General features: G+C 37.7%; 1 protein-coding gene across 1 annotated transcript; it reads right to left on the bottom strand.

Moving 5' to 3' along the window:
• Positions 1-2,123: 2,123 nt before the first annotated feature.
• On the bottom strand, positions 2,124-3,395 carry HTR1A (5-hydroxytryptamine receptor 1A; the record flags this gene model as incomplete). Its single annotated transcript, XM_081279601.1, has 1 exon — positions 2,124-3,395. The coding sequence occupies one exon, from the start codon at positions 3,393-3,395 to the stop codon at positions 2,124-2,126; it is 1,272 nt and encodes a 423-aa protein (XP_081135727.1).
• Between the last annotated feature and the right edge of the window lie 17,343 nt (positions 3,396-20,738).

Raw genomic sequence — 20,738 nt, 5'->3', positions numbered from 1 at the left:
TCAGCATTACATTTGCATAGACAAGACATCCTCAAAGTTCTTAAATTTTCCTCTGTTTAAGTGGATTACCATATTTACTCCCAGTTTCAAAAGAAAGAAACCAAATGGAGGCTTTGTTTAGTTTGACAAACAATACAATGTCTTCAAGTGATAGAGCTGTCCTTTCACCTTCTTACACACAATGAACATGTGCAACTTTTGCAGTCTGTAAAAATACAACACAGTTCTCAAAATAGCAGATGCAAACATTCAAAACATACAGTTGAAGGAAGAGGAGAGTAAGAATCAGTAACTTCATATAATTACAGGAAAAGGTAACTATTATCCCTCCGAAAATTTGAAGCTAGGATCTAACTATGATAAACCTCTTGATCTCCACATGTGGCTGGAAATTTACATCCAAACGGAGCACCCAAATAATTTCCCTTCCTGTGGGCAGCAAAGATTATAATAGGTTTCTCAGCAAAAGTAGCCAGGCAAGGTGGGAAGATTAACTTTTCTAGGGAGAGAAAGCTTAGAGTGCTCCACAAATTTGAAGGACACACAGCCTGATTCCCAGTAAACCCCAGGTGCAGAACAACCAGACCAGGGAGCAAATACATCTTCTACAAGATTCTCAGAGATTCCTCAGAGAGCAACCCCTAAACAATCTTTTAAGGTTGCATTATTGAAAGTTTCTGCCTCTGGAATTATAGATCATTCTAACCCAGTGGGAGTCATTCAATTAAAAATTCAAGACTTCCTATTCAGAAAGCCACAGTTCTGCTAACTTTGTGTACTGGAGGTCTTGAACAAATCCAGTGCAGTGTCTGGACACGTTGAACAGAGCTGTTTCCTGATTGGAAAGGGACAAAGGGTGATTTAAGAGGGAAAAGTCAGTATCCTATGGACAAAAGTGCAGTTTCGAGTTCCACGGGAAAAGGAGCTGGAGTCCTGACACAGGCACCTTGGGGAGCCCTTCTTCAACTCCCCGCGACGCCACTCTTAGAGTGTTGTAGCTTTTAAGTTCCCGGAGCTCCGAGGGACCTAGCGCCGCCAATTTCAGCAAAGGCTAGCTAATTGTCTACCAGCACTTTAATTCGTCCCGGAGCTCAAGCAAAGGAACTCGGACCCTGTAAGCACCCAGACGAGCTCGCCAAGAGCGCAGCAGGTGAGGCGCTTTGGATCTCCGGCCTCTCAGCTTTTCCAGCACACTGCAGCCGGCGGGCGCCACCCGCAGTATATCAGTGGCGAAGCTAGGAGATACAGACTCGCCAGAAATCCGTACAAACAAAAGTCCGCTTTTCCCACTGATTGTCAGTTTCTTTGGTGAGTGCTGACACCAAGGCAACCCCAGACAAAATGGTCCCTATTCCTTCCTCGCTCTCCACCCCCTGGCCAGGTCTTGTACTTACAAGCCCAATCAAAGACACCTCTGGGCCACTTGTTTAGAGTCCAAGAAAACACAGCAAGCAGGAGCTGTGCACCTCAGAGTTATTCTGTAAGCCCAAGGAGTAAGATGGTGATTCCGGGTGCACTAGTAGCAAAAGGAAAAGCAGACCCTACCGCCTTTCCAGACCAGCAACAAGTGTTTAAGGATGGAAGACAGCAGAGAGGGAAGCAGGGAAAGGAAACATAGGGATGAGACCATGAGACAGAGAGAGAAGCCGCTGTTTCTAGGGCAAATAGGGCGGGAAAGAGGGAGCAAAGTTCTGAACGTTAAAGTCCAAGTTCTAGAAGTTGTGCTGACGGGTGGAAGTTGTCAGCATGGAGGCTGTACGTATAGTTATTATGTTTGAATTTTCTGCCTTGAGAGACTGAGGCTTAAACTTCCACCCCGACGTTTTAGGGGACTTGAGGGAGGAGGTGATGGCTGGAATCAAAACTGATGGTGAGGCCATTGTCCTTCTCAAAGACCCTCTGAGTTCCCCGGGCCTTTCGGCCCCATAGCCAGGGACCCTTTGCAGAGAGCGCCCTCCGCTGGCGTAGTGGGTGTGGAAGGGGTGATATCCGGTAGCCGTGAGCCAAAAAGCTGAAAAGAAAGATCACAAGTTATCTTAAGTGTTGTTTCCAGATTGTTGGAGAGGCAGAGTGAATGGGGCGGATCCTTTAACCCTTTCTCGCCCGATACTCCTCAGTTATCATCATCGGCGGCAAAACTTGCACTTGATGATCTTCTTAAACGCGTTTTGAAAGTCCTTGTTGAAGTAGGCATAAATGACGGGGTTGAGCAGAGAGTTGGAGTAGCCCAGCCAGTTGATTATGGCGCCCAAAAGGGTAGGCATGTGACAGCTACTCTCACAGAAGGGCAGAACCAGGGCTACGATGAAAAAGGGCAGCCAGCAGAGGATAAAGGTGCCCATAATGATGCCCAGCGTCTTCACCGTCTTCCTCTCACGGGCCAGGGCCATCTTGCGCTTCGCCTCAGCGTTGCGCTCATTCTTCCTCTCGAAGGAGGCGGTCGTGCAGGGGGCAGCACCTACCACCTCGCTGGGCAGTGGCAGATGCTCTTTGGAGTTACCCACTCTGTGTACTTCAATTACCTCTAGGGCGGTGCCATCGTCGCCCTGCCTCACAGCGCCGTTGGCGCACAGAGCCCCCAGTGACTTGTTCTCCACGCCCCGCCTCCAGTCTTTGCTACCTGGCTGTCCATTCACGCTCTTCCTGGGTTGCAGAGCCGGAGATGTTCCAAGGCGGGTGTCAGCTCCCTTCTTCTCCACCTTCTTGACCGTCTTGCGGATGCGGAAGCGAGCGGCACGGAAGATGCGCCCATAGAGAACCAGCATGAGCAGCAGTGGGATATAGAAAGCGCCGAAAGTGGAGTAGATAGTGTAGCCATGGTCCTTGCTGATAGTGCACGCGTCTGGGTCCAAGCGATCTTCTGGGGTGCGCCAGCCCAGCATGGGCGGGATGGAGATGAGAAAGCCAATGAGCCAAGTGAGTGAGATTAGCGCAGCGGCGCGCCGGGGCGTCCTCTTGTTCATGTAGTCGATGGGGTCAGTGATGGCCCAGTACCTGTCCAGAGCGATGGCGCACAGGTGCAGGATAGAGGAGGTGCAGCACAGAACATCCAAGGCGATAAACAGGTCGCAGGTGACCTGGCCCAGAGTCCACTTGTTGAGCACCTGGTACAGCGCGGCCATGGGCAGCACTAGCACTGACACCATGAGGTCAGTGACCGCCAAGGAGCCGATGAGATAGTTAGCCACATTCTGGAGGGAGCGCTCCAGGGCGATGGCAGCCACCACGCACGCATTCCCAAGCACCGCGCAGAAAATGAGCGTGCCTAGCAGCAGAGAGGTGATCAGTTGGTAACTGAAGGTCACGTCGGAGATGTCAGTAACATTGCTGCCTGTCCCGAAGGGCCCCTGGGACGATGTGGTATTGTTGCCCTGGCCAGGGCTGAGCACATCCATGCTTGCCTGCACGCCCGGCGTGGGGAGGGGAGAAAGACTGCACGAGTATCTCCCTCGCGCCTCCCCCTAGGGTCTTCTCTCCCGGAGAGTTTCTGAGCGAGGGGATGCAAGGAGTCAGGCAGGAAGTTCTTACTGCTCTGGCGAAGGCATCTGAAGGAGCAGCTTCTGGGGCTTCCTTGGCTCCCGCGGTGCAGGGCGCTCAGCCGCTCCAGCTAGAAAACTAGAGTTCCCAGAGAGCAGTGTCCGGATCTCTGGGTGGCAGAGAGGTGGCTGGAATGTTTGTCTCTCGCTGTCCATTTTACTTTCTTGATGCCCAACTGGGTGCTGGAGCCGTAGTCTTTCCACTAGCAAACAGTCTCTAATCCCAGAAGTATCTGGAATAGAGAAACCCCATTCTCCAGGGCCACTCTCTGACCCTCCTCTCCCTGTTTCCTTCCCTCTCTCTCTTCCCGTCTCTTTTCAGCTTCCTCCTCTCCACTTCGTCCTGCTAACCATCCTTTTCACTCTCCCTCTTCATCTCACCTTCCTTTCTCTATGCCTCTGTGTGTTGCTCAGCCAGACGGTCTCCCTTCCTCCCACGCTAATCCTCCCCTCCTAACACCTCCCCAACCCTGAGTGTCTCTTTCCTCTGGGTCCCCGCCTTCCTCTCCTTCTAGCTCTGCATCTTTACATTCAAGTCCCTTTCTGCAGACAGACTCAAAATTCGCTTACAGACAACTGATCTGCTGGTCAGACTGATGTTGTAACAAATAAACTCCGCCTCCCGCCCAGCCAAACTCAAGGAGAAAAGGAGAAAAAAAAAATCCGTTTTCAACTACCACGGGCTCTTATTTCTGTCAAATTCTTAAGTAGAGTCAACATCCCAAAGTGGCAATAGGAAAATGAAAAAAGGAGACACGGGGAGACTGAATGGGAAGGTGAACGCCCTGGGTCAATCTGTAAATTATTGTTAATTGGTGAAAGAAGATTGGAGTATATCTTAGTTTTTTTTTGGAAAACCGCCCCCATTCATCATCTTAACAGTCCAGCTTGACATCCCTGGAGGTTGTTGCCTGACTCTTTTTTTCCCCCTTCCCCTTTTAACCTTGGGAGTTTGGAGGAGAGAGGAATTATAAAAGGTGTGTCAAAGGATGAGGACGGGTAAACAGCTGAATCTCGGAGTGAAGAAAAAAAAATCAGCGCGGTATGTATTACTTACACACACACACACACACACACACACACACACACACATACACACGCTTTTCATTTACAACTACCTATTACATTTCACTAAATGCTGCCACCTCTCATAGCTTTGTGGCGAGTAAATTCAGAGAAGGAAATATTTTACCTATGTGTTGTAAGTGAGATCCAGCATTTTATATGGTCTTTTTCATTTCTTACAGTACCTTGCAATCTCTGGGGAGAAAACTTGGTGAAATCTCTGGCTAGCCGCGGAGCTGCTCTTAATCTCCGTAACTGGGTTCAGCACCTGGGACAGCTCTAAACAATAAGGGTTTATGCCGCCACCTTCTGGCAAACGCTTTAGAGCGCCACCTAGAAACCTTTGCTTGCAGAAATTAAGCAGGTATTTTGGAAATCCCAAACTTGTAGAAAAGGAAGAATATTATAAAAAGAAAAATAACATTGAGTTCTATCTTTTAAATTTTTCTCCAAAATTTTCTTTTAGTGATCTCTTTTGCTCTTAACCTTTCGAGCCACACCTAGTATATGTTCTAGCTCCTTTTGAAAGCCTGCAGCATCTGTCTTTCAAAAGTTCTGTCTGGAAATGCCTTTTTAATAGATCTCGGCGACACGTTCACCTGTGATAGGTTTGTGCTGCCAGAGCCAGTACTTTGGAATTCACACATTTACCTTTTATTACATAGGAAACAGTGCTGCATTTTTCAAATGGAATGATTAAACATTGAAAATAAAAAGACTTTCATGGGTTTGTTCTATAAACTGTTTTTCTTTTTACCAAGAAAACGAAATTTAGTCCATTTTGAACATAGGTAAAGAATGGGACTTCTCATAAACTAGAATAAACATATAACACAAGGTTCACATATAGTTTCTGTGATGTCTAAAGTGGAGGAAAAGTGCAGAATGCAGTCCCCAAAGCAGTTGACTCTAGATTACTTGCAAAGACTCACTATAGATTGCAATAGTCTTAATATAATGTTCAAATTGAACTTTAAATTTCATAATTTGGGATTCTCCAAGACAGAAAAAAAGAGCCATCACCAAAGCTTCAAAGAAAACCCAGTTAGTCCAATATATACAGAACAGGACAGTTTATTTGGAGATAGATTAAGCTGGGCACAGTTACCACTCAATCATTTCAGCATACCAAACAATGAAGCTGTCATTTGTGATGATTCATGGCCTTGAGAAGAAAAAAACATATGTGTGCTACAGACTCTGAAAAGAAGTCTTTTTAAGATTTGTGAAGGTTTCCATTCCTCATTTTAAAATCTCTTCACAAATATAGAACTAGTTTGTTAAAATACAGTTGCAAGTCCAAAGATTATAATGAAATATTACTTAATACCTGAATTTTCAAAAGATAAAACTTTGAAAATATATTTGAGAATGTAAACAGAGTATAAGAGGAGAAATTTAAGTTTTAAAAATAAAATATATACATATCAAAAACCTACTTGAATAAGAATTGTCAGACCTGGTACATGTAAATATGTAAATGTAAAAAAAAATAGTAAATATGTCATTCAGCAATTGTACTTTCATCTTTTGGATTCCTAAAGTTTCAATAAATAACTAATTATATTTTTTTCCTTTTCAAGAAAACTATAGTACTTTAAATCTGAAGTTCATATTCCTGAGGACTGTCATTTATTAGTCTACTTAAATATATAATGAATCAGCATTTTTAGCCAAGTTAAAAGAAATTCCAAGTAGTTCATGTTTTTTCCTCATAAACAATGCACATAATGTATCAAATATTTAATTTTATAAAATTTACAACAAGATTTTTAGGCACTTAGATGAATGCTAGGAAGAAAAGTATCAAAGGACATAAAGTGCTATAATTCTATAGTTTGCAGGTGACTAATAGTTGTATATAATTTTTTATTTGACTAATAATAATGTAATGTACAATAGAAGCACAATGATGTTGCATTTTTTCATGTTCACACTTTGCTATCTCTTCTATGTTAAAGAAAAAGTATTTTATTCTGTTAAAAATACAGAATCCAAGATAAGCCTGACGAAATGGTGCAACCCAAAGCTCCTGAATAGAGTTAAGCTTTTATTCTTTAAGGCTTATGAATTTAACCTAAAGAAAAGCTAACTTTATAGCAGATATTATTGATGATATCATTAGAAAACAAAAATTACAGTCATTCCGCTTTTATTTCTTATTTTAATTTACTAAATATGAGCATGAACTTGTCAGGTTATTGATCTGAGGTACAATACATCATCCATCATGGGAAATTTCTCTAAAACCCTTCATGAAGTATAAATATTTTTAACATTTTCACAGGAAATTTGATTCCAGACCAGCATTTCACTGTAGTTCCTTGACCAGGGATAAAAAATAAAAGGATATTAAGCTGCAGTTTTGTTATGAACCTTGAACTTCCTGTCATTACTGAAGGCTTAGTAATAGTTGGAGCATCTCAGTAATTGGTAAGTTTATCTATCATTCCCAAATCATGAGTGATTTTTTTTAATGAAGGAGAAAAGAACCCATGTGGTAAATAGTTGGAATTTTATTTAGGAGATTATAAAAGTGATTTCTAAAGTTCCAATTATTTTTTTTTTACTTTTTTCCAAGTAATTGAAATTAGGATGAATTATTTTAAACTAAAAATACTATTCTAAATTTAATTATCCCTGATTCTCAAGTACCAAAGCCATAGGGGTGTTCTAATTTTTCCAGAACTGTGGATTTTAATTGGATATCACTAGGTAAAAAAAAAAAAAAGGTTTAAAGATAAATTTTGCTTAGATAATTTGGGAAACGTGGTCTTCTGATCATTATTGAAAATTTACAAGAAATTCAATCGAAACACCAGATAAATTCTTTTTTTAAAATAGGTGTCTAAATCTCACCATCTACCTTTCTCTGGTGATATAATTCCTTTCCTGCTCTTTCTCCCTATTCAGTACTTCTTGCAGGCCCAGAATTGCACTGGGATTTCAGTGATAAAACACAAAACAATGAGACCCTCAGTCTCTACTCCTAAGAACTGAAGATTGGCTTGATTTATTTAGCATATATGCTATACACACAGCATATAGGGAATGAATAGAAAGGTAACATGTATTCACTGTGCATATGACCTTGATCAAATTAATTAGCCCATTTTTTTCCTCAATAATTAAATGTGTATGATAATAAACTTGTGAAGATTCAAGTACATAGTACAATCATTGACCTGTAATAATCTTCAATAAAGATTAAACAATGATAGTACTAATAGTGATACAAGGTAATAGTATTAGTGATCTCTCTGCTGATAATTTCTCAGAAGTGTGGAGAAAGAATTGGATGGCCTTTGTGAAAGAGAAAGAGCTTGAGATAAAAAATAAATAAAAGAGCTGGGATTGTAACTCAGTGGCAGAGCTCTTGCCCCATTTGAATAAGATAGTGGATTGGATCCTCAGCACCACACAAAATTAAATAAATAAAGGCATTGTGTCCATCTATAACTAAAATTATTTTAAACATTTATATAAGTAAGGCCTTTTCATGTGAGAAACTATTATGAAAATAATTTGCATGTGGATTTTATAGTCTTCCCCATTTTTAAAAGTATTTATTAAGCTTCCAATTCTCTAGGAAATTTGAAGTTAAATATTTATGGAGAAAAGATGTGATTCTGAAACTTCTTGACTTAAAGCAGAAGTTATTGAGGGGAAAACAAGAACATAACAACAAAAGTTTAAAAACTGGTATTGAACAGGAGTTTGCCCTTTCCCTGGGAACTCAATCATTTGTTCAAAAGTATGAAATAAATATTTGAAATTTATGGTTCCCAATAAAATGTTAAAAGTACAGTAAAAGCCTATATTTTGTTGTTAAAAATTATCAGATTTACAGTGACAGGTGTTCACAAATTACTTTTCAGGGTTCAATTCTTCTACAATGCTATCTTAAAGTACAAGGGCTATCTTAAAGTATAAGATGTGATGAGACAAATGTTTGAAATGTTAGTTTAGTATTTCCTTTTAATCTAAGCAGAGTTTGAAATCAAAGTCAATCAAATAATTACTTTAAACAATTAATTTACTACATTTAATCTAACAATGTGGGGAGGAAGGGGTGCCCATGATTTTATTTGTTTTGCAAGTAATATTTTTTGTTATAAAACATAAAACTAGTGCTCAATGCATTATCTTAATTTTTTAGAACATGATACTTATATAAACACAATTTTGATTACAAAAAATTGTTCTAAAATTGTGTCACTTGTTACATTGAAGCAGTAATGCGTTAGTTAAGAAGAGTGATTCAAGACCAGAGTTCTTGATTCACATAATTATTCTAGCCTTGAATTTTCCCTTAATATTTCCATTTTATTATGCATTACTGAAAATACAAAAATAATATAACAAATACATATGTGTTTAAGAAAAAGTATAGTATGGATTCCATTGTAGCCTCATTTACTATTTTTAAAAGTATTTTTATTGGTTCTTTTTAGTTAGACATGGTAGTAGAATTCATTTTGATATAATTATACAATCATGGAATGTATCTTATTCTAATTAGGACCACATTCTTGTGGATGTACCCAATGGTGGGTTTCACTTCAATGTATTTCCTATGTATATATGTATATAGGAAAATGGTTTTAAGTCCATTGTAATGTCTTTCCTTTTCCTATTCCCCCTTTCTTCCCTTCATTCCCCTTTGTCTAATTCACTGAATATCTATTCTTCCCCTCTCTCCCTTTATTGTGGGTTAGCTTCCACATATCATTGAAAATATTCAACCTTTGTCTTTTGGGGACTGGCTTATTTCACTTAGCATTAGAGTTTCCATTTACTCTTGAATTTGGTGTTTATCATTCCCACAAATGACTTTATACTTTTATATAATATGTAGGTATCATCAAGTAATATGGAAAAGGTATCATCTATATGCATTCTGCTATTATTTGGATAGGAGAGGTGCCCCCAAAGCTCCTTAGTTAATATAGAAATGTTCAAAGGTGAAATGTTTGGATGGTGAGAGATGTAATCTCATCAGTACATCTTAGTTTGAATGCACTGGGTGGTAACTGTAGGCAGCTGGGTGCTATCCCATGAGAACTCAATGGGAACTCAAGGAGCGCGGCGTGCCTGAGGCAGCAGGATACGCCCTATTCCCAGCAGGGTACACCTTAAACCTGGAACCGCCCTAAACCCAAGGAGCGGGATACTCCCTATTCCCAGCAGGATACACCCTAAACCTGGATCTGCCCTAATCCAGTAGGATCCTCCCTAAACCAGGATCCACCCTGGTCCTTGAGCAGGGTCACCTTTCTCAAACATACATGCAATGTCACTGCAAATGTCCAAGGCAAGACCATTTCCACGAGTCCTTCCTCTAAGCAACATGGGGTACGCTGGCAAGGAAATTGTCATACCTACTTGGCTAATGGCTCTCAGCAGCTGGGGAGGAGGTGGATCACTGAAGTGTGACCTGGAAGAGTGCATCCTCCCTGTGGTAGCTTCCCTCCCTGCCCCCTGCTACCTAACCCTGACATGAGGTGAACAGTTTTCCTCCTCTGGCCCCTTCCCCCTTGGTATGCTGCCTCATCTTGGGTGCAGAGTAATGAAGTTGGACATCTCCAGACTGAGACCTCTCTAAAACTAACTTATTCTCCTATAAGTTGTTCTTGTTGGGTCTCAGCAACACAAAGCTGACTAGAATACATTCTTCTATAACTTTTTCATTCTAGATTAGCATTGGGTTCTGATTCAATGACTTGGTATCCTTATAAAATGAGGAAAATGTGGACACAGACACAGAGGAAACACCACATACAGATACAGAAATACACAAACACACAAGGAAGAAAACCATAGGAAGGAAGAGGCAGAGGCAGAACTATGAGATCACAAGCCAAGGAATGCTGAGGACAGCTGCCATATACAGAAGCTAGGACAAAATCATGGGAGGGTTTGTTCCCTAGAGCCATTGGAGTTTATTCCGCACCAACACTTTCTTTCAGATTTACAGTCTCCAAAACTGTGAGACAACAGATTTATGTTGATTTTAGCCTCTTGGTTTGTGGTTCTTGATAAGGCAGCCTTAGGATCCAACCACTTAAAATATCTATGTGCTACTACTTCATTGAGGTTCAATGTTTTTCCTTGCTTCTTCATATCTTTTGCCTGTGCTTAAATTGGTCCATTTTTTGTTTTTAACAGTTCTGGAAATCCAGTATCTATAATGAATATTAATCTTTACTCATTTGTATTATTAGAAATAATTTTTTAATTTTTGGTTTAAATTTTCAGTTTTTGAAACTACTTTTGATGAATTAACATTTTTCATTTTAATGAAATTAAATGTTTTCTTCTTTGGTTTATGCCTACTGTGTCTTTTTTTTGGGGGGAGGGTACCAAGGATTGAACTCAGGGGCACTCGACCCTTAAGTCACATCCCCAGCCCTATTTTGTATTTTATTTAGAGACAGGGTCTCACTGAGTTGCTTAGTGCCTTGCTTTTGTTGAGGCTGGCTTTGAACTCAGGATCCTCCTGCTTCAGCCTCCCTAGCTGCTGGGATTACAGGCATCCAGACCCTGTGCCTAGTGCCTGCTGTGTCTTGTTCAAGAACTCTTTTTCTATCTTGAAATCATTAAGATGTTAGCCAATACTTTTTTCTAGTTTCATATTTAGGCTATTAATTCACCACAGTTTGGTTTTTAAATATACCATGTGAGGTAGGAATACAGACTAACTTTTACTGTAAGAAGAAAAAGTTTACCCAGTGCCATTTATTTAATAGTCCATCCTTCCTCAGTTGATCTGCAGTCTCCTCTGTCATATATTGCATTTTCATAGACGTGGGGTTTTTAGTCTCTATTCTGGTGCTTTGGTCAGTTCATATATATCCTTTACAAAAATACAGGGAATAATCTTTTATAATGAGTTAGCTATCTAATAGATCAAATTATTTACTTTATTATTTCTTGGAAATTTCTTGGCTACAGTAGTCCTTTAAGATTATGCCTTACTTTTGAATCAACATTTCAATTCACCCCCATATGTATAATCAAACTCTTATAAAACATCATTGGAATGATAACTTGGGAAGAAAAGACATTTTATGATATTGAATCTTCTTATTGATGAATATAGGAACTTTTCATTATTTTGCTATTTCCTGCTTTCAATAAAGATTTTTAGTTTTCTTCATTAATGGAATCAACAGCTTTTGGTAGATGCTTTTCCCCTAGATATCTTATTTTGTTGTGGTCATGATTATATAGGTGATAGCTATTTTAAATGTATATAATAAATATACAAATATTTAGTATTTAAATATATAAACATCTAAATATAAATATATTTTAAATGTATATATTTAAATATATCTATGTATATTTATATAAATATATATTATAATATATATATATATATATATATAAAATGATTCTTAACTCCTTTGTGTAGGAGAGAATGTGATTCCAAATCATATGATAAAAGTATGTTGAGTTTTGTGAGAAAGTTCCAAAGCTGTTGTATGTACCATTTTGCATTCCCACCAGCAATGAATGAGAGAGTTTCTGTTACTCCACAACCTCACAACCATTTTATGTTAGTGTTCTGTTTTTAGGTCACTCTAATAGATATGTACTGGTGTATCAATTTTATTTTGATTATCATTTCCCTGATAATATATGATATGGAGCCTCTTGTCATATGTTTGCTTACTGTTAGACTCCTTTCCCAGAAGCATTTGTTGAAAATGCTATTTTTTCTCCATTACTGTAACAAGAACCAGAGATAATCAACTCATAAGGAGAAAAGGTTTATTTTGGCTCACATTTCTGTACTTCCCAGTTCATGATTGACCAGACCTATTGCTTTGGGCCTGTGGTAGTAAAATAATTATGATGGGAGCACATGTTTATGCAAGGAGCTCATCTTATGGCAGAAAGAAGAGGAGGGGCTGGGGTCCCAATAACCCTCTGAGTTAATGTCTTCAATGACCTAATTTCCTCCCATTAAGTTCCAATTCTTAAAGGTTCCACCACCTCCCAGTAGCACCAGGGGCTGGGACCAAAACTCAAACACATGGGCCTTTGGAACACATCCCAAATCCAAACTATAGAGCATGCCATTTGTACATCATCTTTTGGAGAAGTATCTGTTAAGGTCTTTGATCTATTTTTTAATCTTTTTTTTTTCTTATTGATGAGCTCTAAGTGTTCTTGGCATACTTTGGATGGCAGTCCTTTATCACATATGTCTTTTGCGAACATCTTCTCTTAGTCTCTGGCTTTATTCTCTTGTCTTTGCAGAGAAGAAATTTCTAATTTTATTGAATTCCAACTTATCAATTATTTCTTTTATAGATTGTAGCTTTACTATTATATCTAAAAGTCATTAACAAATTCAAGGTCATCTAGATGTTCTCCTGTGTTTTCTTCTGGAATTTTGTAATTTTTCATTTTATATTTATGTGTGATTCATTGTTAATTTTTGTGAAAGTGTATGATCTGTATGTAGATTTATGTTTTTGCATATGTATGTTCAATTTTTCCAGCACTATGTGTTGAAAATGCTATTTTTTCCTCCATTGTCTTGCCTTTGCCCTTTTGTCAAAAATCAGCTGACTATATTTATTTGAGTCTATTTCTTGGCTCTCTATTTCATTGCATTTATCTATGTGTCTGTTCTTTGCCAATACTAGTCTTTATTACTATCTCCTTAATGAAGTACTAAAGCAAATTAGTGTCAGTTCTTTAACTCTTTTCCTTCAAGACTGAGTTGGCTATTCTGGAACTTTTGTCTCTCCATATAAACTTTAAAATAAGTTTGTCAATATCCACAAAGTTATTTTCTGGGGTTTCATTGGAATTGCATTAAATCTATGGATCATTTTTGAAAGAACTGATGTCTTAACAATACTTAGTCTTCCTATCCAAGAACATAACTCTCTATTTGTTTAGTTCTTCTCTGATTTCTTTCATCAGAGTGTAATAGTTTTTCCACCATCATTGGTTTGTAGTTTCCTTTTTTTTTATAAGTGTTTTGGTCTGGTATGATATTAAGGCAATACTAACCATATATGAGTTAGGAAGTATTCCCTCTGTATCTACTACCTGAAAGAGATAATAGAGTTGGCAAAATTTCTCCCTTAAAAGTTTGATAGAAATTCACCATTCACCCACTCTGGGTAAATGGTGTATTTTTAAAAATTACATTCTCAACTGCTGCAGGGATTACAAGAATGTGAATTATTTTTACTTTGGTATGCTTAGTCAATTTTAACGAATTGTAATTATTTTTATTTTTTATTTTGACAACCAAATTATCCACAAATACTATAACATTTTTTTCTTTTTTATGACTTTTGCCTGCATTACCTTTTATTTCTTAATGAACTGGCTAGTACTATAATTTAAATTTCAAAGATTCAGTAATAGAGTATACTTACCTCATTTGTGATATTAGAGAGAATACTTCTAATGCTATACTGCATAATACATTTTTGAAAAGTATACTTAATCATGTAAAAATAAGCCCTCTTCCTGGTTCTATTCCTATTCCTAGGTTATTAATATGTTGTTTTAGGTTTTTCATCTAATATCATGAGTGGAATTTATCTATAAGCTTCCTTTCTGGTTCTGTTCTACCGTGTTTCCAGTACCAAAAATCATACCAATCTCATAAAAATTAGTTATGGAGTATTCCCACATTGTATTATTCTTTGAAAAAATATTCTATTAGATTTCAATTATCTGTTCTTTGACTATTTGATAATGCTTCTCAGTAAAAATACTTGAGCCTTTTTTTTGTTTATTTGATTGATTTGGGGGTTTTGTTTCTGTTTTGATGAATATGTTTTTAACTTCTGATTTCATGAACTTTAATAGCTATAGGAAAATTGAGTATAATTCTTCTAGGACTAATTTTAAGTTGTGTTTTCTTTTAAAATTTGATCGTTTTAACTAAGTTGTTTGAAATAGTGATCTTTCATATGTCCACAGTGAGTCTGTTTTGGTTCTTAATATTGGTGTGAGCCTTTTCCCTTTAATTTATCCCTCATTCTTTGGTATTTTGTAGTGGAGAAAATTTTAGTACACAGAGTCTGCAATACTTAACCAGAAGCAGAAGATTAAAAAAAATTATGTTTTAACAATTTGCATCAGTATAAAGTAGGAAAGAACAGGAAAAGAACTTAGCAGAGTTTCTTATATTATGTGTTCAATAAACATCAGTAAAATAAAAACGTTAATTGTTTTTCCAAAATAGTTTCTATATTGGGCTTTGCTCATCTTTTCCATTTGTGTGAAATATATATGTTATATAAAGACAAGTGTCCATTTGCATAAATAATAATTAGAATATTGTGTTTATGGGGCTGTGTGTGGCTCAGTGGTAGAGCACTCGCCTGGCATGCGTGAGGCACTGGGTTCGATCCTCAGCACCACATAAATATAAAATAAAGATATTGTGTCCACCTACAACTAAAAAATAAATATTAAAAAAAGAATATTGTGTTTTATTTTACAAAACAATTATATACAAATTAACTTATTTCATGTCAAATAAAGGACAAAATTATGATAAATTACCTTATTTGAGTTTTTAATCAATGATTTTAAGTTCTACAGGAAGGACTTCTTTAAATAAAATTAGTCAAAAAGTGCTGTCAATCAAAGACAATATCTTATTTGAAAGTACCCAAGAACTAACATTTTGAAAAGTAGTTTAGAGTTCATGGGCAATAGCCTTTAAAATCTATGACATCCATTTTCCAAAAACATTTTATTCTTAATTTCTAATACCACCTTGAAAGCTAAAAATAAATTAATAGCATCTTTAATGAGCAACACCTTTAAATATATCTATTTTGTATGAGAGTTCCTTTATTCCAGGCCCATCACTTAATGGCAACAACACAAAAACAAACAAAATAATGATTCCCCAAAGTCATAAATTTTTATCCTGCCACAGAGCAGGGGAGGTGAGTATACCAGAGTATCAGATTGTCACTAAGTGCAGTATTGATATAATTTTGGTGTCAAGCACATGATATCAACATTTTCTACAAGAAATCTAAAACTTAAAATTTGCTTCCAGATTGAATATGTCTTTGTTTTGGATTATTTTTAGATTTTTTTTTGCAGCTTTTTCTAATTATTTGGGAAGCATAGCTGGGCTTGTTAATATTCTGTGGCATTTCAATTGAACAAGTGACTGTCTTTGTGGACAGTTCTATATCTCACCCTTTGGATTTCATAGCCAACTGTTCCATCTCCATTAGAAAGAAATGGAACCAAGTGCCAGTATTGGGAATTAAATATTTTGGCTTCTGGCTCATGGCTTCTATAATGTAATAACAATAATAGCCAGCATGACTGAGTGCTTATTATATACCTGGAACTATACTAAGCCTTTGCCATGTACTATGATATTTAATCTTCACGACAGCCTAGACCTACTCAATTTTTAATTGAATAAAATGAAGGCCTTTTTAAGTGTTTGAGTACATTAAGAAAATAGAATTTCCAGTCCTGAAAGTTTCTTAATTAAATGTAGCTACCTGATTTTAGTATCTGCAGTTTCTTATACACTCAAGATTACCAGCTGTGAGCAGGAGCACCCCAGCAGTAGTGAGCAGAGAAGAATGACATGTAGCTGTCCTCTCTAGGAAGCTCAAACTCCTGAAGTAATGCATTCTGGATGCTACATCTCTCTCTATATATATCGTACTGGAGATTGAACTCAGAGCTACTCTACCACAAAGCAACATCTCTGAACCTATTTATGTTTTTCTTTATTTTGAGACAGGGTCTTTCTAAGTTGCTGAGGCTGGCCTCAAACTCATGATTCTCCCACTTCAACCTCAGAAATTGCTGACATTACAGACAAATACTACCACACGCAATACCTGGATCATTTTTAATCATCATGTATTAAAAACTGGTCCCTGGTCTCTTCGGAGGATTCTGGCTATTTCCTGGGTTATCTGCTTGACAACTTCTTCAATGTCCCTTTTCTAATTTTCTTTCTATTTATAAAGCAAATCATATGGCAGACATTTCAAAATAATAAAGACTACAACACCTTTTTAATCCAAATTTCTTTAATTTGCAGAAAAACAAAAACAAAAACTAATGCTTCTCACAGTGATTTGCCCCAGAACACCCAACAGATGCTTCTTGTTAGCCTGATGCATTTTAGCCTAATGAATCAATACACACCTGACATTATTATCCAGGTTTCAAACTGAATTGCCCTGCTCTAATTGAAAATACCCAAAGGACTGAAACACATCAAAGAAGTTGAAGTTTGTGTCCAATAATTAATTCCTTTTTTCCTCTTCTTTTTGTTTTTTCAACAAACACTTATTGTATATATCTAATATAGCCAGACAATATAGGACTATAAAAATGGAAAGACAGTGTTCTTGCCTTAACTTATTTATTGAAAGCATATTCCCCAACCAGACTAGGGAAGTCTAATTAAGGGTAGGGAATATCCTGACACAGGAACTCCGTTTTCCCATCAATATTCCTTGTGCATTGAGTTCTGACTACTTTTTCTAAGTATAATGTAATAAGAATGTCAAACTTTGAGTCAGCACGGCAAAGATGGAGCAGCCGATATCCTGACCAGTAGCCTCTAGTGGTTAGTAGTTTTCTCTCTTCATCCCAGTACATTACACAAATATTACCATTTCCTATGCACCCCATGATCCATAGGAAAAAATATTAACAAAACACTAGTCAGGTTGAAGAGAAAATTCAAGCAAATAAAGGCAATAAGATCAAGGCTGATGTATTAGGTAACAAAATGTAGTACATAATAATGCAAGTAGCAGAAAATGAGGCCAGATAGTGGGCAGAAGTCTTGTCATATAATCCTTCACAGCTTAGTTCTGAAAAGATGCATGCACGTGTAAACAGAAAATGGATATTAGAGTTATGTTTGTCTATTTCCAACAAGGATTAGATATATTATTATGTTAAGATCCATATTAAACAGGTTTATCAAGGTACAGATTAAAAAAAGAAATACCAAGCTGGGTACAGTGGCATGCGCCTGTAGTTCCAACTACTACAAGCTGAGGCAGGAGAATCACTTGAGCCCAGAAATTTGAGGTCAGCCTAAGAAAAATAGTGTCAGGAAAAGAAAAGTAAGGAAAGGTAAGGGAAATTCAAAATAAAAAAAAAATATATGAAGAACAGAGAAAATTTTACCTGAAGATTGGTTTGAGTTTCTATAATCAAGCACAAAAATTAATACTGAGTTTCTTAGTAGCAAAAGTCTAAAATAAAATTGTCTTTGTCTAGTTAAAGGAAGCATGAAAATTACAGAAGGAGATACAGATTTTTCTTGATAGCAAAAGTGGAAGGAATTTATTGTCAAGTAATTTAATAAAATACATATTTCCTGATATTTTGCCAAAGTTTAGAAGTTTCAAATGTCACCTCATAAATGCTAACATCATATCTTCATAAAGGTCTTCCATGAGAAACTGAATATCTGGTACATGTATCCATATACATTTTCTGGAGGTGAAATCTGACCAAATTTGAATAGATCCCTCCATATGTTCATGCCTCAATTTCATTGTTTATGGTTACTTCAACCTGACATACTCATCCCCATCTTTTCCACCAATGAAAATCCTGACCTGAAATCCATGTGTAAGCCCAAGCCCTTACTGCTACATGGTGATTATCTTGCTAGAAGCTCACCTAGAGAACTTTCTAAATAGACAGGTATCAGAATTTCTAAAGAATTAGGCCTGAGTGTTGGTGTTTTTTTGAGCTCTCCAGGTGATTCTAATGAGTAAAAAGGTAAAGAATTGCTGATAACTCAGAGCTGCCTCCTTACCCTTGGCTTGAAACAGAATGTAGAGCTTGGTCTTTGCTACCCAGGTCAGAAGACTTTCCCTCCTGGGAGAGGAAGAGGAAAATAACCAACCAGCTGCAACAGAATATGTCATGAATGGGAATATCTCTGTGGTCACCTACTACAGTAAGTAAATGAGTAATTACCTCTTTGACCTTGTATTTAATGAGAAAAACTGCATAGCAAATCTGCTTTAGTTCTGGTTCCGCTCAAAAGCTGTACAGAAATAGATATTGGAATGAATCTTGTTCACCATCGTGTTGAAAAAAGAGGAGAAATCATTATAGAAGGAACAAATTAAAGTGTTTTTCAAATCTGAGTGGACATCAAAATCTCTTAAAGAACTGGAAATGCAGGCTCCCAGGCTACAACTGCTAGTGGTTCTGACTGGGTAGTTCTAGTGTAGGTCCCCAGGATCTATATATTTTAACCAGCCCCCTGCATTATTCTGATACCAGTTTTCAAGAGGCCTGTAGAAGTAAGCATTTACAAAAAAGCTGCCCCTTTTCTGTCATGTATAAACCTTCCTTCTTGATTCTCACACAAACCCAAGAGACCCTTAGGCCACTTTTGAAACTAAGTAAAATTAAGAAAATCTAAATTTAGAGGCAAATTTCAAAGAGGTAGCAGAATCACTCCAGGTGAAGGAATCGGTCAAAGGAGGAAAAGCTGTTCAGGCAACTCCCGTCTGCATCTGGAGGCTGCTGGGGAGCTAAGTAAGGGCTCCTGCATTGGAAAGGTACTCAGGCGGGGAGGCCAAATCTGGGTTGAAGTGAAGAACTGTGCTGTCAACCTGGGCATTTCTCTGTGGTGAGCCTGCTAGAAAATAATGCCCCAGCTGCTCTCCTGGAAATCAGATGTAATAATCTTCCACTTCTCAGATGCCAGCTCTTCTAATCAAGCTGTGAAAAAAAATACTCACTTGGGTCTGCTATTGTTGGCCTGAGGCTAATTTGGTCATATCCTGTGGCTTCAATTCCCCCATCTTTAATCTGAAACAAACTACTTCAAGTTTAGGAAATGTGAGCAACAGAAAGTTCATGTAGAGTCCTACACTGGCCTCTCTGAGGCAGAGGCAGGAGAGAAACAGGCAGCCTGACTTCTCTAGTAAAGCCATCAAACAGGTTGCGGATTTCCAGCATGCATTCTCTGTATTAGGGTAAACAAAAACAGGAGCCGAATTCCTTTGACTATGAACATAAATAACCATTTACCCCTTCATTCATTACCTCATTGGTTTACTCACCATTTCTTATTTCATTCTAAAAATATTTGTATATGCTATATATGTTTTAACTTACTTCCCTCAAAAGCAGAGTCTAAGGCAAAGAATTGGGTACAAGTAATGTCTTTGGGATGTGATCCCAAGGAACAGAAGTGAGGGCAGAGAGAAAGAAGGAAATAAAATGGATGGAAATCAATGAATGTGAGATTGAATTATTAAGGATATCACTGTGGACACTGGGCCTTGATCCTTCTGGGACTCTTAGAGATGCACAAGCCTGTTCCCTAGAATTTTCTCCCTGAAGGAGAAATTATCTGAAAGGAGCAATTATCTGAAAACTCCACTTTACCATAGGTGGAAAGACAACCTATGGTTCTTCTTCCATTCTTCTAAGCTTCATATGCTCTCAAGGCTAAGGAAGCATTCTCCATTTCCTTTCCCAAACCCTTTCCAGTGTCTTAAATTCAGAGGAATCCAGGACGAAAGAGAGGCTAGAGGCTGTTGACTACAGTGAGCAGAAGCCTACAGAGACATCTGCTCCCCAATGAAGCTAAACGCAGAGGGGTGATCAAGAAGATATTAGTGGAAATTCTGTATGTGTCTACTACAATATGTTTGGCTCCTGCTAAGCTACAAAAGTGAATAAACCATAACCTCTTCGAGCCTTCTAAGAGCTCATGGAATTGTAAGAAAGAAAAACACAGCAAAAATATAACATTCAATATGAAACTGATATAAGAACAATATATGAAGAATTTTGTTCATATAAAGGAGAGGAAAACACCAATTGGAAGGGAGATTTGGAGAAAGGAAAGGAGCACGGGAGAAAGGAGAGTTGAAATAGCTTCACCCAGATAAATGAAAGCCGGTCCCTAGAGGATGGATCTTCTATTTGAGCAAGAGAAAAATAAAAAAAATAAAAAATAGAGTTCATTTAAAAGAATAAGGCACATGCTAGAGCAAAGTTTATGAACTTAGCATTTATGTGAAAGAAGCTGAAGAAATGAAGATAGACATCTTTTCTCCTGAAGGCAATAAAAGGGCCACTGAAGCTCAAGAAGGAAAGTCCGTCAGG

This window comes from Spermophilus citellus, assembly GCF_964194105.1.
Source record: "Spermophilus citellus genome assembly, chromosome: 1".
NCBI lineage: Eukaryota > Metazoa > Chordata > Mammalia > Rodentia > Sciuridae > Spermophilus > Spermophilus citellus.
The sequence above is the reverse complement of the archived record's forward strand: the minus strand, read 5'-3'. Positions and strand labels throughout refer to the sequence as shown.